We start from the raw sequence: 17875 nt of genomic DNA, 5'->3' as shown, positions 1-17875 counted from the left end.
AGCAGCATATTTCACACAAAAGAATGGCACTTGATTCATAACAGTACCACATTTCTAGGCTAGGATGGCCTATCTTGTCTGGCGAGGCAGTTGTCTGTGAGGATGTGTGTTGCTCCTCGCTCTAGTCACTGACACCACTGACTAACTCCTCTGTCAGAGACGAAAGTTTCATTCCCACACACAGATGGAAGACAATGCCATAGCCACACCTAGCGCCAGTAGCAGTGTGCAAAACGGACCTCCCAGCTTTTTGGGTAATCTGCTACTAGTTGAGATTCTAGTTCGAATAAACTACTACAACTACACCATTTTCAGTTGGCAACAGTCATTTGCAAGGATACAATAACATTAAAATCTGATCAAAAATATGTACATCTTTCCCTGAAATCATCTCTGGTGTGTCTGTACCCTTCATGCATAAATGGGGATAGCCCTGGGCAACGCAGTTTGATACATTCATTCATTCGTCAGACTCTTTAAACTAAACAGGTCCTCTACACTTACTGGCGAGTCAGCCCTGATATTTGGTGTTAATGCAGAGGTCACATCGAGCTCAAACCAACCAGGACCCTGGTCAGTGAACTTCCAGCTTTCCTCTTGTGTTTGTGGAATGGGATCCGGTTTAGGAGGGCAAAACCAACAAGGTGAAATCCCTGAGGATTTGCTTTACTAGAAGATGTTATATTTTTTGGCACTGTGTGGAATCTTCGGAGCACCAAAAGCCTTCTGTTGTGGCGTTGATGTGCCTCGCGGGGGCTAGAGAGAGCCGTATAATCCCAGTGCTCGTTGTTGCTGCCAGGTGTTTCTGAAGAGTATTCTCTGTTGTTCCCACTATGTAAAACATTCAGTTAAAATCTTTTTTTAAAAGGTGGTATGTCTAAACATCACATTGTCCAATGTTCCTACAATGTGCTTATTTTTTTTTTGTGATCAATTTTTTATTGACACCATTTATGCAGTCAAGACATTCATTCAGTTACGACATGCAAGACAAAAGTATATGAGAACATTAATTAAATGTATCATCTGGTGTACCCACAATGTGCTTATTGAGTGAATTACACACACACACACACACACACACACTGTACCTCTATATGCTGTGTGTCCTAATCAGACGGGTGTTCTGGACATGATCGGTTCACCTCGAACCACTCATCTATGCAGCTGTTGGACAAAAGGATAAATAAATCAGTGAGTGGAGACTATTCTGAAAACAAGATGTCACCCAATGGGGTGAAATCACATTATACATGTGTTTGTGTATGTGCGTGTGGGGAGTTAGCAGGGGGGTAAGACGAGGTTTGAAGGCCTGTGCGTTATTACCTCTTATGATAAATGCATAGGCAAGGCAGCCGGCCAATGGTGTCCCCCTGCTCCATTTCATCCAAGCATATTGCACACTCCCCAGAATCCTTTGCGAGGACGTCCTCTGCGAGGAAACAGTGATATACATCATCAGCCAATGATGATCACAGCATTTCACTTAAACATGCTCTCAAACCATCACTCACGGAAACATTTTAATTAAATTTCACTAATAACATATATATTTATCTGCAGTATTTTCTGGAACTATTCTTGCACATGGAATTTACAACACCCCCAAGAATGGTACTATTTGCATTTCAAGAGATGATTAAAAAAAGTAAGGCTTATTTCCCCTGTTACAGGTAAATCATAGTTCCACACTCAATTACATAGAGTGACCAGATGAGGGCGCTCACAACACACTGCTTCTATCACAACCACATGACAGTCACACAAAACAGGCCTAGGCCTGTCCTCAAAATGGAAGGAGAGGCCATTTCTACCATGTGCTGTTGACTTCGCCATGCAAATTCAGATTGTAAACAGTCTTTTACATATTGCACAATCAGTGAACACTGACCCTAAAGGACCCAAAACACACAGTACAGACATGTTGGGTGTCTAATCACCTTAGTGATCTACATACTGTCAGCTCTTGTGTAATGCACCTGCTGATTCAGCCGAGCAGACTGGACAGGACCGTTTGAATACTCGGCCAAAGTAAGGTAGTGTATGGAGGCAGCTACAAACTGATTCCCAGAAGAAAATGGCATTCACGTAGAGATCGGCCTAGTTTACTGGTATAATATCTGTTTATGTATGATCATGTTCATGTAGGTTGTATAAAGGTTAGTGTGTGTGTGTGTGTGTATGCATGTGTGTGTTTGTGTATGTGTGTGTGTGTGTGTGTGTGTGTGTGTGTGTGTGTGTGTGTGTGTGTGTGTGTGTGTGTGTGTTGTGTGTGTGTGTGTGTGTGTGTCTGTGTTTATGTGTGTGTCTGTGTTTATGTGTGTGTGCATGTCTGTATTGGAGGGGTCACTTGAGTTTTTTCCCACAGTTTCAATTAGAGTGCCGACGTGCCCAATCCCCTTAGTTTAGCCCTCTCCTCCAGCAGACCCAGTCTCAGAGGTCACGCAGGCCAGCACTAATCTGTGATCGAGCTAAAAGCCACCAGCTCATCCGACACCATGGAGCCACAGAGCACCAATGATTTGCGGTCGACTTGCACAGAGGGGCAAATAGACATGAAAAAAGGACTGAGGAGGAGAGGCAGAAACCAGCAGTTTTTCTTTCTCTGAACTGAATACTGAATATTGTATACTGTATGTTTGTATACTGTATATATTTGTATTGATTTCTTTCTAAACAGCAAATAACAATAACAATAACAATAACAACAATTCTTGCCAATGAAGCCATTTGAAACTAAGAGAAAGAGAGGGAGAAAGAGGCGTGGGGATAAAGGGGTAGGGGAGGGACACTATGATCTACAATAAATGAATAACAATAAAACAATAAACTAACAGACGTACCTTTGTGACAAAATATGCACAACTGTTTCACTCCTGTTGGCAAGTTTCAAGATACTATTTCTATAAATGATTTACTAAAAGTTATAAAAACGTAAGCTTATTAGAGCAATTGCTTACCGTTATAGGAGAGCCTGGGCTTGGTGAGACACATGACAAGGTGCACGTCCATCTCATCTGCTGAGACAAACTTGGAACACACCGGGCAGTGAAACCCTAGAGAGAGAGAGAGAGAGAGAGAGAGAGAGAGAAACACATAACTTATATTACATTTTTTAATAATTGACAATTAACCTGCTCTATGTTTATATACCACATTGTTACTATCTATGACTTATGTATTTATTTATTTTTTAATTATTATTATTATTATTATTTATTTATATTAATTGTGATTGTACATTTTATGTAAACATGCTTTGGCAACGTTGTATTGTATGCAGTCATGCCAATAAAGCCTTTTTGAATTTGAATTTGAAAAAGAAAGAACGGTGGGGAGAGAGGCAGAGTGAGAGAGAGAGAGAGAGAGAGATAAGGAAAGAAAGGGGGAGAGAGGGAGAGACAGAGTGGGTCAAGAGCCAAGCAAGAGACATCAACAGACCATTTTAAAGTGACAGGACAGCAAATTCCATGTGAATTTTTTAGATTATGACACTCTTCCAACAGTACTAAAAAGTATAACTGTTTGGTTTAGAAGGTTTCACAAGCCTAAGGTTTATGTTACTCTGCAAAAGGTGACCACACCACTGTCATCACAGTGTCATTTAACCACTGGCAAATAGCGTTTAATGAGTTACTATATGTGACGAGGTGGGACTATTTTAGTTAGAGTTGCTGCTCCAGACATCTTTGGTGGATGAGTGGGACTCAGACAACATAGCAATGCTTACACACAACGGCCCATAATGCATTGCATGCAAAATACATTGAGAATAATTCCACAGAGACATAAAATCACACAGAGGTAAATGCTGTTGCTTATCTTTTTATTTATTTATTTATTTATTTTTTATTTGAATTATATAATTTTGTATTATTATTTCTTTCTTTTATTTCCATATCTCTCTGTCATGCCATGCCAAGGGACAACGGATGAAAACTAGCTAACCAAGCTAATTCCGGTGCATTTACATTTTCTGGGAATTGTTTATCAATGTACACTGTCCCTTTTCAAATAAACGCATAAATAAATAAAAAAGAAATGCCTCAGGTAAAGGAACTTGGCGAGTAGGCAGAGCAACTTCATCAACCTCACTATCCCCAGCTGAAAGTTAAACTGTGCCTTCTGATGGTGCTATAACTAACAACAGCAAACACTGTGACTGAATCATAAAGTGCCTTTGAAGAAGAGGACCTAAAAACAAAGATACAAATCTCATTACACTGGCCTAATCACATTTCAGCACTCCACCAAAGCCAAGACTGTGAGAGCACTCTGAGTGGAAGCGAAAAGAAGAAATATACATCAGACTTCACAAAAGGCTGCAAGGTCTTTAAGGGGCTCTGTCACATGGGCTCCTGCCGTGCCGAGGTAGCCTGACGATGTCATACTCATGATTCTAGTCAGAATATGAGTCTGATGGTGCATTCCAGTCCCAATCCAAACTAGTAGGAGATCGCACTTATCCAACCTCATTATCCCCGTGCCCACTTCAAGGCGTTCCAAACCGTTGAAGTGGGAGGTTTGTAAAAAAAAAAATGGACGTGAATGAAAATCTAATAGGCGCTTAAGTGAATCATTGATACATTATGTATTACATACCGGTAATTCAGCTGCTCTTATCGGTTGCCAAGCTACGAATCTAACGACTGAAACCATTTTGGACACCATTCTTGGTGACAAAATTATATTTTTAATGATTCTTTGTAAATACTCTGTTTAAAATAACCATACACAGAGAGAACTGGAGATTATCGGCAAATCCGTGACATTTTACCGGTCACAAACCGGGAGTCGCTGGGCGCCGCCATTATCATCCGACTTCGATTTGTTGATGTGGGAGTAGTGCGAGTCCCTCCGATTTCGCAAGTTGGAGCTCCCACTTCGAGTGGCGTTCCAGAGCAAATTTCGTAGTAGGAGGTTGGATAAGTGCGACATCCTACTAGTTTGGATTGGGACTGGAATGCACCATGATACCGGACCTTTGGGCTGTGATTATGGGGCGTGTTTCAACGAACCAGGAAAGAAAATGCCTAATCGCTGAATTGGATACCTAGAACCAATCAGAGCAACGTAGTAGCCTATTACCATCTGATAGATTAAACTTTTACCTGATCCCTAGGAAGGACGGCAAAAACATCTTTTCAATGACAAATGCCTTAATCGCGTTTCTCTGTTCCTCTTTCAAAATGAATGCGCTGTCAATGTCTGTTGAGATATGCCTGCTCACGTTAATTAATTAGCATTAAGGCTACAAGCTACAGTTTATTTCGATGGGTTTTTTGTGTACACGTTAGCAATGATATAACAATAATGGTCTAGAGAACTTTAGTTAAGACAAACAATACTCTGTAACATTCGTGTTGCACATGCACAACTAACCGAGTCAATGTAGACATTAAAAAGTCGTGTAGATAGCTTAATTCACATAAAATATTCCCCACTAAGCACCCGAGACGCGGCCATCTTGGTCGGAGTTCGAATCTACCGGTTAATTCAACTCAAGCGTTGGTATCTGTCCATCAACGTATAAAGCCCGCCCTGCCAATTTGATTGGTCCGGTTTGATCCTACCGATGAAACTCTCTCCCAATTAACCCAGAGCCAGACCAAATCTCCCTGACAAATATTTTTGTGGGCGGGGTTTGGGCTGGTATCCAGGCTAGTGCCGAGGACTAAATGAGGGGAAAAGTCCAATAGGAATAAAATAGAGGAACATGGAAATAAACCAGTCACAGCCTTGTTTATGACCAAGCTGTCCAGGAACTTTGGAAACAAAACACTTAGAGAGAGAGAGACAGAGAGAGAGAGAGAGAGGGAAAGAGAGAGTGAGAGAGTGAGAGAGAGAGAGAGAGAAGTTTCAACTTTCAACTTCTCCCTGACACTGAAAGAAAAATAGCAAACATGACAGTGACAGTGATTTAGTTAGATTTTGTTGTTTTCCACCAGCACTACACTCATAGCCATGAGATTGTTCCCCTTGTGGGCTTTCTGTTCAGTTACTTTAAGTTCTTCTTTTTCATGATAGATTTCATTTTATGAATGTTTCAATCTGGTGTGTGTTCAACATGAGAAATCCTATTCCTTTGTTGCCACATGGTCATTTAGCGTGAGTCAATAATGGGCTCAATATGTGCATGTAGCACTCAGTGACTAATTAACAGAGCAGACATGTCAACTCTACACACACACACACCCAGCCACACGTGCGCGCACACACACACACACACACACACACACACACACACACACTCACCCAGCCAGCCACACATACACACGTACACACACACACACACACACACACACACACACACACACACACACACACACACACACACACACACACACACACATACACACACACACACACACACACACACACACACACACACACACACACACACACACACACACACTAGACTTGGACAGTGTCTCTTACACACCCATAATGTGCTCATATTTCAGAATACATACACATGCACATGCACACACATATACACACAGACACAGACAAACACACACATACCCCTTCCCACACACACCCACACACACACAAACACACCTGTTTACCATCCCCACCAGCTTGCGCCTGAGCAAAGATTAACAGGGAGAGGAAAAGCAGGTCAGCCAAGCCTATGTGAAAGTCCACCACTCTGACATGCATTAGGATTAACTCTTCAAGGCGGATTACTGCGCCAAGGCTACAAGCGCCACTGCGGGCCTGTCAGCAACGCCGACCTTGCAGGCACCCTGAGTGTGTGTCTAGAGAGAGAGAGAGAGAGAGAGAGAGAGAGAGAGAGAGAGAGAGAGAGAGACAGAGAGAGAGAGAGAGAGAGAGAGAGAGAGGTACTTCCCATGCCCTGTTCAGATTATAATTCATTGAGGATCTGTATATAAGAGGACAAGAACAGGAAAAGAGCGTGGGGAGAGAGAGAGAGAGAGAGAGAGAGAGAGAGAGAGAGAGAGAGAGAGAGAGAGAGAGAGAGAGAGGTGGGGGCATTTCCAGGTACATTCCCTGGTTAAAGAAAAAGGCGCTGAGAGCGAAAGTAGAGGGTGAGAACAAAGAGAACACACATTAAAAAGAAAGAGACACATTAAAAAAGAAAGAGAGAAAGCAGGAGGGCATTTCCTGATTCCTACCCCATGGTTCACAAATGAGAGAGAGACAAAGAAAGACAAAGAATGCCCTGACACCTGTCCACTGGTTTGGCAATAGGTAGGAACTAAGGTACTGAGGATTCGACTGGACTAGACAATATGGTCGTAAAGGTCTTGCATATTGCCTGTGGTCAGTTCCCAGTGCATACAGACCATCCCTTAAACCACTTTTCACATCTGGATGGCTGCTGATTTTGCATGAAAAACAGACCAACAGACCAACAGACCAGACAAAAATACAGAAATCACTGATTCATTTCACCTAGTGACCTTTGAGATGTGGTTAACTGTAAGATAACAGACATGTCGGATAACTAAGGCCTCGCTCCTCTCAGTCTGGATGGTTTGTAACAGAATCCTTGAGGCTCAATGCATACATTTCACCTCATCTTAGCTTCTGATTAGCAACTAACTTGGGAATACGGGCTATACTGCATATGACACGCACAACCCTTGTGCCTGAAGAAACGGAATTTGAGGCATTTCTAGACATGTACTTTTCCATTGTCTTCTTCCACACTTAAAACAATCTTCTACCTTTTAGTTTTAAAGGCCATACTGCTCATTGCTACTTCAAGGGGTTCTGTAACATAGCAACAATATCTCTGAACCAAGAAAGGTGTGGTGTATAGGAACCGGTAGGTGATCGCCATAGCAATGTTTAGGTTACCACAGCAACTATTTCTATACAGTCAAAAACAGTCCATTATCCTGAGTATGGTGTGGCCTCCCAGTCTGTTAAATGACATGCTGAGTGATTTCAGAGCCAACTTTTGAGGTGGTCTGACTGTTAACATTCAAGGACTCTCTCTTTCTGTCTCTCACTCTCTCTCTCTCTCTCACACACACACACATACACACACACACACACACACACACACACACACACACACACACAAACGTATAGTCACAAAAGACACAATAGTCCCTTGGCAATGGTCTGATTGCCCGATTGCTGGAGCAGACCGCTACATTAATAAGGGTACTGTTCAGAGTTCACAGTTAATCTAATAGTTGTCCCGATACAAGTAGAACAATCACTTCCTCGTTTTGTACTGTATGTCGTGTGACAGCATTTCATAGGGAGAGTTTCTGTAGTTGAGCTAAATCAAATGGACATTGCACAACTCATTATGATGTCACCAGCCAGGGTCGCACCACCAAAGTGTATGTTCAAATTCAAGTTCAAGTGTTTTTATTTGTCACATGCAATAAATTGAAGTGGCAAGGGTATATGCTCCACACTGTGCAAAAATAAATCAAATATAAAATTAATTAATTAATTAATGAAGATACAATTAAAAATGTAAATAAAATAAAATTTAAAATGTGAATTAATCCACCCCCCCCCCACACACACACACAAACAAATACAGACACTCTCCAAGCAGACCACTATCTTTGCCTCAGTAATCACTCAGCTATAAGTGCCAAAATAGGTCAGTCGCAGCTTCTGGGAAACAGCTGATAATGAAAAGTGCCTTCAAAGTTCATTACCCACATTACGGGATATCTCTTTTTTTTATATTGATACCATGCTAACTAACACCTCCCACTATCCCTGACTGAGGCAAATGCCATGTCTTTTAGTGGAAAGGCCTGTGGCCAACTGAAACAATTAGCCTATGCTTGGCAAGAAGACTATGATGCCCTTCCTTCCCAACACCAACACTCAGTCCACATCATAGTACGATGCACTTGTCAAACCAAAGTCTGATCAAGTCCAAGATGTGGTTTTTAAAGGCAAAAGACACTGTAAGAAAGTTTAGTATGTGTCCAACACAAAGACTAGATACAGTTTGTCAAAATGTCAAAATGACTCTCCACAGATAAATGTCTTTGTTCATTCTGTGTTCCTCTTTGAAAAGTTGTTCTTCTTGGCCCATTATTTCTTGTTACAACACCCGTGGACCCGTGACTGCCTATGAGCTACCTGCTGTTATCATGCCCTTATCTGTTTGAGATGATGGTTTTAAGGCCGCAGTACTGCGACAAATAGACCGTCATGTGCGTAGTGGAAAGATCCCACATAGTGGTTTTCTGTTTCCTTGTTTTGATTGTTTGAAAAGTTTGTCCTGTTCGGAACAATTTATATGACATCTTGACACCATGTTGCTGGTTCTGCTACATGTCAATGTGATTGCTACAGTTAATATTTTGATATTATACCTAAATCTATAACTATAACTAAATCTTACTAAATATACTTGTCTGTTTATATTCAAGCCATTAAGCAATAATCTGTTTCTGTTTAGATTGTATTAGCTACATGAAGCCAAAAATAATACGTTTAAATGTATTGACCTCTCTTATAGGTTGAAGTTGTTTTAAGACATGCCTAACAAGGTATTTATACATTTGTGATCGGACCAGTGTTTTCAGGATCTGCGCAAGGTCTACAGAAAACATATAGCCTAAATGTTATATTATACTTTGAAAATGTTTGAGTGCTTTAAATATATTATTGTTGAGATGAGGACACAACAGAACCATTGTGATCACTTCTTTATGACGCAGTGATTTCCTTACCTCCAAGTAAGTGAGGTGAGAGGTGGGCTGGTAAGGATCCAAATAGGAGCCGGGGGCTCCTGCCGGGTAAATCTGTCTCTCCATCGGTGTCATCGCTGCCACTTCGATTCCCACCGCTGTTTGGTATATTAACCGCTGCTTGGTGAAGTGAACTCGGTCTGGTACCTTGGCTGTATCTGGTCCTTTGTCCCGTTTGCGAAATCCCAGGTGTACCTCTCAACCCAGCAGTCCTACCTGCCCCGTTGCTAGAGGTGGACGAAGGGACATCCGAGCCGGAATAAGCTCTGACTCGCCCGCTGGTGGCGGGAATACTCTGTTTTGGTCCCATATTTTTTGTCTCAGGTGTAAGGTCTCACCTGACCGCTGTTGTCGACTCACACGCACAGAGTTGGGATCAGTATTAACTATGGATCATAGGTAACCCTGCATGGTCAATGGAATCCAAGGAAACGAAGCAGCGACTCAAAGTAACACAACACAGCGAAGGCAACTATTGGACCTATTGCTGTTTTATAAAACGTTAGGAAAATAAATAAGTATCTAACCTTGGCTGATCACAATAGGTGACGCAACACATTCTTAGTGCACTTGTTGCGCTTCAGTCCCCGAAGTCATGATATCCAGGTATTACCAAACATCTCCCCTAAATCTTGTTTTTCTATCTGTCGTACGACAAATAAGCAAACAAAAACCTGGCTGTTGGATTGCGGGTGCCGGTGTGCGCAAGACGAAAAACAAATGTCGACGTAAACAGTAAGGTTGAAGAGCGTAGATGTTCTGACTGTCTACTTGAGGCCCTCGCGCCGTGTTAAAAGCTGGGATTGCCCTCCTACTGCATGTGCGTCAGGTGACGTCAGCGCTGAACTCAAAACTCGACGACAACAGCTTTGTACACACGGCAGCTCTGGGTACATCAGTCACCACAACCTGGAATCAGATGGGTTCTTTTATCTGGTACCTAATTAACTGTAACCTATATTTCAAGATCAGTAGTAGGTCGGCGAAAAGTAGGCTATTGCAGTTCCCCAATATTTGCCACTGAAGTAGCATAAAATTAGATTCACCACTATACAAAATGCCACTATAGATTCACTTCAAAAACAAAATAGAGACAACAAGATTATTGCCTCCAAATAGTTTATATTCAAGAATTTCACATAATCTGGACAACATAAAACACAGGAGTCCTAGGAGAAAAAAAAACTCAGGTAACCAACTAAAAAGGGGTTGGAGAAAAACGACCTAACATACATGTCCAGAAGCACAAGTTACCTGAAACATTAAAACAAACCATAGGTGGATCTTTAGGCGTGTTCTTGAAGGCCATGGGTCAGAGAACTACCGCAAAAGCATCACAGTGCACAGACTTAACAATGTATAAGAAACAAACAAACCAATAAAAAAAAAAGACATTCGACCCATAGTGTAATAACAATGTTATTAATTTATAATGATAATAAATACAGAAAAAAAAAACAGCAGCTTCAACTTGTGTTACTCGCAGTGGGCCTCTCTTTTACGCTGTTAGCGTAGCATGGACAGGAAGACAGTGCATAAATGAAAGATGGAGGAGTGTGTCAGTCTTAGAAGGAGCACCGGCAGCTTGTAATCAACAGGCTTTAAAGTCATAGGCATCCAACCCCACATCCCTGGGATGCAGCCTGTGGTTAACCTTGCAGGATGCCATTGGCTTGTGTGTGTGTGAGTATGAGCATGTATCTAGTAATGGGTGTTGTGCTGCCTAACAGCCTGATCTTGCAGTGTACCAAAATGTTACGACAGTGTGTGTATGTGTGAGGCCAGAAATATATACTTTCAAGAGATGTTTCAGCTCATTCTGCATCTTTTGGATGAAAGTGAATTCCCAAAATTGTGCCTTGTCTCGAGTATTTTGATATTGCCCTTGAATCCTGATGTGAAAGGGACTTCTGTTGAAAAAAAACAAACAAAAAAAAAACGAAAAAAATAAATAAATAAATGGCATTGGTGCCTCCATCACCAGTATTTTCAGTGCAGCACATATCATCAAAAGAGCACAACGTACCAGTTGGGTGTGTCTGCAGTGATCAAGCGGTATAGAAGTGCAAGTACAGAGACTATTCTTAACTCAATCTCACAGACGCAATCAGGAAAAGTCAGTGAAGTCTTTGATCCAGCTTGATCAAAGACCCCACGCCTGCACTCTCAGGTACTCTTGATACAGCCCCTGCCCCACACCCCCACGCATATACAAACACACAAACATAATCAATAATCAATAATCAAAACCATCTCAGAGTAGTCAGGTGACTCTTTCAGGGACCCCTTGATCATTGCTGAGGTAACAGAGAGAGGTAACAGAGACAGAAAAATGTAAATACAGTCTCTCTCTACTTCCCTGTTGCTCTATATTCTCAGCAAGAACTACCTTGCCTAAATGAGTGCTTTAGGCCACTGAGCCTAACAATATCGCAATAGCTCCCTGCACTGTAAGCTGGCAGCCATCAAATCATCTCTCAGTCTCTTGTTATGAATATTAGTTGGGTTGGTTGAACCAAGTAAAAGTGCTACCATTATAGAGCCCTCTGCGTTTACATACATACTAAATGATGCATTTTTTCAAATGGAGAGAGCAGAAAGGAAGGGGAGTTAAACTAATCAGAGGACTTCACTATTGGCAGGGCATGATCATACACTTCATCAGGCTTCTGTGAGTACCTGTGTCCAGCCCACTATATGTGCTTGGGTTGTTGTGTAGTGTGTGTGTGTCTGTGTGTGTGTGTGTGTGTGTGTGTGTGTGTGTGTGTGTGGAGGGGCCGGTGTGAGCACGTGTGTGAGTGTGTGTGGGAGCATGTGTGTGTGTGTGTGTGTGTGCCTATGTCGGTGTGTGTGTGTGTGAATGTGTGTGAGTGTGAGCGTAAGTGTACTGCGTGTACATTTCAAGACAATCATCTGACCTGACAAGCACCAAACTTAAATGTGGACAAAAAATATAAATTTTAAGTTCAACTGAGCATTTGTGCAAGATATGAGTTAAGCACAAAGTAGACCCGAGCATCAACTTACATTATATGTGCGCACATCAGAAAGTACAGTAGAGAAGGAAAACCTGACTGTGGAGAGAGAGGGAGATAGTACAAGTAGGACTGAGGAATGTGGAGGGGTGAAAGTATGGGAATGAAAGCGGATGACAGGTGTGTGTGTGTGCGTGCGTGTGTGTGTGTGCGTGCGTGCGTGTGTGTGTGTGTGTGCGTGATAATTAGCGGAGTGTGTCTGGGTGTTTGGCAGGGAGCAGAGTGGGGGGTGGGTGGGTCTCTCGGTCGGGCCATCACTGCTGGCTGACCCCCATCTGCTGATGGTCTGTCTCAGGCTCTTCCTCCACGTCTGCATGGTACTGCTCGAACGTGTCCTCATCCATGTCTGGAAGCCCTAGGAGCTGCGGCAGGAAAAGTCAAAGTCAAAGTGTGTTTATTATTGCATGTACCAAATTGCTTCAGCACAGCAAAATTCTTACGACTTGGCAAGCATCATTCATCTACGCAGTAGACGTCATACATATAACCTATACCAAAAAATAACATAAAACTCTATAACACCATGACAATAAAACATATAAAATGTAACGTTAACATACAACAATTTAAAGAACAACATATAGATCTGTAACACTATGACATTATAACAATATAACATATAACATTAACATTCAACAATTAAGAGTACAGTTTGCTGGGTTCATTTCAGACACGTAGCAGCATCCGCTAACATAGCAACTGTATGCAAAAACCTGACATGCACTTACAATATTTGTGGACAAAACATTTGCATCTGTGCACACTGCAAGAAAGTTATGCAAGCTAGCTCCAGCTGAGTAATATGACTGGACAGTAGGCAATCTCAAAGTGCTGACGTTGTGTATAATTCTGGCCTGTGCGCAATTGCGCAATCTTAGAATTTCTGTCACTATGCACCATCCTGTTGATGGCCCAAAAGCCTTCACAGGGGTATGTCTACATGTACACAACTGAGAAGTGCTGAACAAACTCTATTGCTCAAACACTGGCTCTACAAAAGTGAGGTTTATCATATTTTGTCGATTGCTGCCCTACATGCCGGGAGGCATAAAGGGCACTGAACATATTTTGTCGATGCATACTTAGTGAAAGATGACTGTCCCATAGTGCGATGATAATTTTAGGGTGCCTACTTACAGGCCTAAAGGACCTGAAGACTTTGTCCAGCACCTCCAGCACGTGTGTGAGTGTGTGTGTGAGCGTGTGTGTGCCTGTGTCGGTGTGTGAATGTGTGTGTGTGAGATGACTGTCACATATATAGTGTGATGATAATTTTAGGGTGCCTACTTACAGGCCTGAAGGACCTGAAGACTTTGTCCAGGACCTCCAGCACGTGTGTGAGTGTGTGTGTGGTGTGAGCATGTGTGTGTGTTTGTGTGCCTGTGTCGGTGTGTGTGTGTGTGAATGTGTGTGTGTGAGATGACTGTCACATATATAGTGTGATAATAATTTTAGGGTGCCTACTTACAGGCCTGAAGGACCTGAAGACTTTGTCCAGGACCTCCAGCAAAGTTTTCTTTCCGCAGGAAGAGATGTAGTCTTGGGCCAGCTGCAGGAACGGCAGGCAGTCTTCACTCTCACTCCACACATGCTGGGGAGAAAGGAAGAATGGGAAAGAGAGAAAGAGAGACAGAGAGAGAGAGAGAGAGAGAGAGAGAGAGACAAGAGAGAGAGAGAGAGAGAGAGAGAGAGAGACAGAGAGAGAGAGAAAGAGAGAGAGAGAGAGAGAGAGAGAAAGAGAGAGTAAGAGAGAGAGAAAGAGAGAGAGAGAGAAAGAAAGAGAGAGAGTAAGAGAGAGAGAAAGAGAGAGAGAGATAAAGAGAGAGAGAGAGGGAGAGAGAGAAAGAAAGAGAGAGAGAGAGTAAGAGAGAGAGAAAGAGAGAGAGAGAGTAAGAGAGAGAAAGAGAGAGAGAGAGAGTAAGAGAGAGAGAGAGAGAGAGAGAGAGAGAGAGAGAGACAGAGAGAAAGAGAAAGAGAAAGAGAAAGAGAGAGAGAGAGTGCAAAGGAGAGAGAGGGCAGGGTAAGAGATAAAGAGAATGGTAAGTGATGAGTGTCAGACCAACCGTAGCATCTCAGCTGGGTATAAAACCTGTATCCTTCCATTACAAAAACAGACCTGCTACTTTGAGAACTTCATGATAAAATGTGTTGTCAGGGCACATCATTAAATTATGAAGATTGCATTTGTAAGCCCTCCCCTTATGTACCTCTTAATGCCCTGGTACGAGATTCCAAACAGAGCTGCCATTTCCTTTCCCACAGTGTCAATTTGTTTGCACTCCAGATTCTCCACACTCTTCTCGCTAACATATTTAGCAACTAGAAATGACACACGATGTGCCTAGGAGTACGCAAGAGACCTCAGTGCTCTGTCAACAACAGTGCCCCTTCAACATTTAACACACAGCTTTAGTAGTATTCAAATTGCAAGTGCTCCAAGAGAGTCAGCCAACCCAGAGAGACAAGACAGACCTAGGAAGAGTGAGTCAAGTCAAGTCAAGTCAAGTCAAGTCAAGTCTTTTATTGTCAGATACACAGAACAACAGAGTTGGACTGGGCACTGAAATGCTTAGGACAGGACACCATACCACACTACCATTACCTAACAAGACATAACATAACATATAAACATAAGAACATAAGTACTCCAACATGATATACCATAACATAACTTAACAATAAGTACTGAACATTTGAGCGTTGTCACCCGGGTGTATTTGGGTCGTCAGTGCAGCCACACTAGACCGATACAGTACTATCTGTTTCAAAATGAATCATGTTTCAGTTGAGAATCAATGGACCCATTCATCTTCTCTGTTAATGGACTTTTCAAGGGGAGACAAAGATGACCTCTCTCATAATATAATTGCTCCAGTGGGTTCAAAGCAGAGCACAGTGTCTGCAGAAATCAGTGAAGCCAAACCCCTTCACACAGAGCCACCACAGAGAGGACTATGACCACACATGCTATGACAGCATGGTATCAGGTCATCAGCTGTGAGTGTTGTCAGTGTGTTGTTTACGTAAGACTAAACAGAAGGAGGCTACACAGCCTGGGAGTAAACAAAGGAGCGCCCTCTAGTGGTTGGAGGTGAAGGAGTCCTATGCAATGTGTAGATCGGTGGTCCACGGACTTTTCTTGACAGGGCCACCTTTGCTATTTCATTTAGACCAGTTTATTCACAGACGCGTTTCGGCCTAAGCCATCGCCAGTGTCGAAGTGCAGTTTTTTTCTACTCACACTTTAACAGTGCCAGTTGGACATCGACTGAGTGAATATATGCTTCTTCTCTATAGATAAACTAAGAGATAAGATAAACTTGTATTAATCCCTGTAGGGAAATTCAGGAATATACCCAAAGTGTTTTACATACAGGATAAGATAATTTATCTCACCAACACCAAAGTGGGGCACAGACCTGGCTGATGTGACAGCAACCATTTTGTGCCACTGCACTCCCCAATCACTGGCTGCATGTGTGGGACGGTGAGAGGACAACAGGCTGGCCAGTTGGTTGTTATGGGCAAAACTGTCCAGACGAAAAGGCTTTTCCATCCCTAACTTTCAAATCCTGTACAGATACTTCTTTGAATTCTTTAAAATTCTGGGCCAGACAATGACTGAAATAAAGACACAGCCTTTTTGGAGGGGCTGTGATTTGATAGACAAACAAAGCCAGGTTTTGGGTTAGCAGAGATGTTTGGCAGAGCCGTTTTGTGCTCACAGGCACAAGGACAAGTGAACAAAGCTGATTTAACCTTTGTGTGATTCCACCTCATTCCCATCAAAAGGATATCCTTAATAATACAATCCAATGCAGCCACCCTGATCAATATTGCCATCATTCCTTCATTGATAATACTGATGAAAGTGCAACCCAGTATTTGCCCCTACTTTCCTATCTTAAAATCACATGCTAAATTCACAGTAACAGGATTAGCTATAACAATTCTACACTAGCAAGCTTACAAATTGGTAAACTATCGCAAAATATAACTAATGGCCGGCCAGAGATAGATGGGTAATTTGATGTCACCAGATGTTTGTTCTCTTGTATTATTATTATTGTTTTGCACTGTTGTAGCTATTGTTTTGTGCTGTGATGTATATTTGTGTAATATGTGTAAGCACACTGAGAGCCACTGCACCAAGACAAATTCCTTGTTTGTGCAAACTAACTTGGCCAATAAAAGCTGATTCTGATTCTGATTCTGATTACCATAGATGAGTAGAGTAGTTAGCCTCAAGACAGATTACAATACACAGACATGTGGCAAAGAAATGCCCAGCATCTCTGATCTGAATAAATATGTAATGTGTTAAAATACACAAAAGATACGAACAAACCCATGAAAGATCTATGGTGCTGAGTTATGCAGCTCTGCTTTCTAGTACACAGTCGCTGAGAGTATATTCCCTGGTCTGCGGGAGAAGGACTGGAAAGCAATGATGGAGATAGATCACAATAAGGAGTGCAGTGAGCTGAAGCGTGGGAAAAAGTAATGCAAAAGGAAGACTCTGATCGTAGGCGGATGAGATATCTGGGACGAGCTGAATTTCAATCCATGCTTGGAACGAGAGGAGGGGTTCGTAAAAAAAGAGTATCATGAGTCTGTGTGTGTGTGTGTGTGTGTGTGTGTGATACTTTATGCTCTGGTCTGTGTACATCTACACGTGCACTAAAATATCTATTGATTTCAGGAAACTAACAACGCCAGAATGAAACCCTTCTGTCCATATCAGACTGCATCAATCAACACAAGAGCTTCCTCTGTGCTCCTACTGATCCAGAAGCACGGGGCATTCTGCAGAAGAAGTAAGACACACCGAACCCTCCTCATGCGATACACACACACACACACACACACACACACACACACACACACACACAAACTGCCAGGAGTTGCTCTCCAAGACCAACTGGTGGCCTTTCCCCTGCGGGGTGTTTGGAAGAGCAGGGAAAGAGGGAGCGAAGCAGGGAACTAGGGCTCTAGTGCCGCCTCAAGATATGGCCTCACTGCACTCCCTGGAAAAGCCCTCAATGCCCCCCCTGCTGATTTCCTGGAGGCCATCATCAGGCTCAGTGGTACAGAGCTGATAGATCAGTGCTGGCACTGATTGCATTTGGTGGCAGC

At 42.5% G+C, this 17875-nt stretch overlaps 2 protein-coding genes across 2 annotated transcripts in view; both read right to left on the bottom strand.

Moving 5' to 3' along the window:
• Positions 1 to 1109: 1109 nt before the first annotated feature.
• znrf2a (zinc and ring finger 2a) lies at positions 1110 to 10014 on the bottom strand (the record flags this gene model as incomplete). Its single annotated transcript, XM_080859631.1, has 4 exons — positions 1110 to 1167; positions 1327 to 1432; positions 2961 to 3056; positions 9687 to 10014. The coding sequence occupies 4 exons, from the start codon at positions 10012 to 10014 to the stop codon at positions 1110 to 1112; spliced, it is 588 nt and encodes a 195-aa protein (XP_080715757.1).
• A 2873-nt stretch (positions 10015 to 12887) lies between these two features.
• mturn (maturin, neural progenitor differentiation regulator homolog (Xenopus)) overlaps positions 12888 to 17875 on the bottom strand; it is a gene marked incomplete at its 5' end in the record, with an annotated part of 6661 nt that continues 1673 nt past the window's right edge. The window contains 2 exons of the mRNA XM_080858699.1: positions 12888 to 13101; positions 14208 to 14330. Of these exons, the coding sequence (XP_080714825.1) occupies positions 12994 to 13101; positions 14208 to 14330 (231 nt within the window). The 3' untranslated portion in view covers positions 12888 to 12993. The remainder of the gene's footprint in view (positions 13102 to 14207; positions 14331 to 17875) is intronic.

Source organism: Sprattus sprattus (genome assembly GCF_963457725.1).
Source record: "Sprattus sprattus genome assembly, chromosome: 20".
Classification (NCBI taxonomy): domain Eukaryota; kingdom Metazoa; phylum Chordata; class Actinopteri; order Clupeiformes; family Clupeidae; genus Sprattus; species Sprattus sprattus.
The sequence above is the reverse complement of the archived record's forward strand: the minus strand, read 5'-3'. Positions and strand labels throughout refer to the sequence as shown.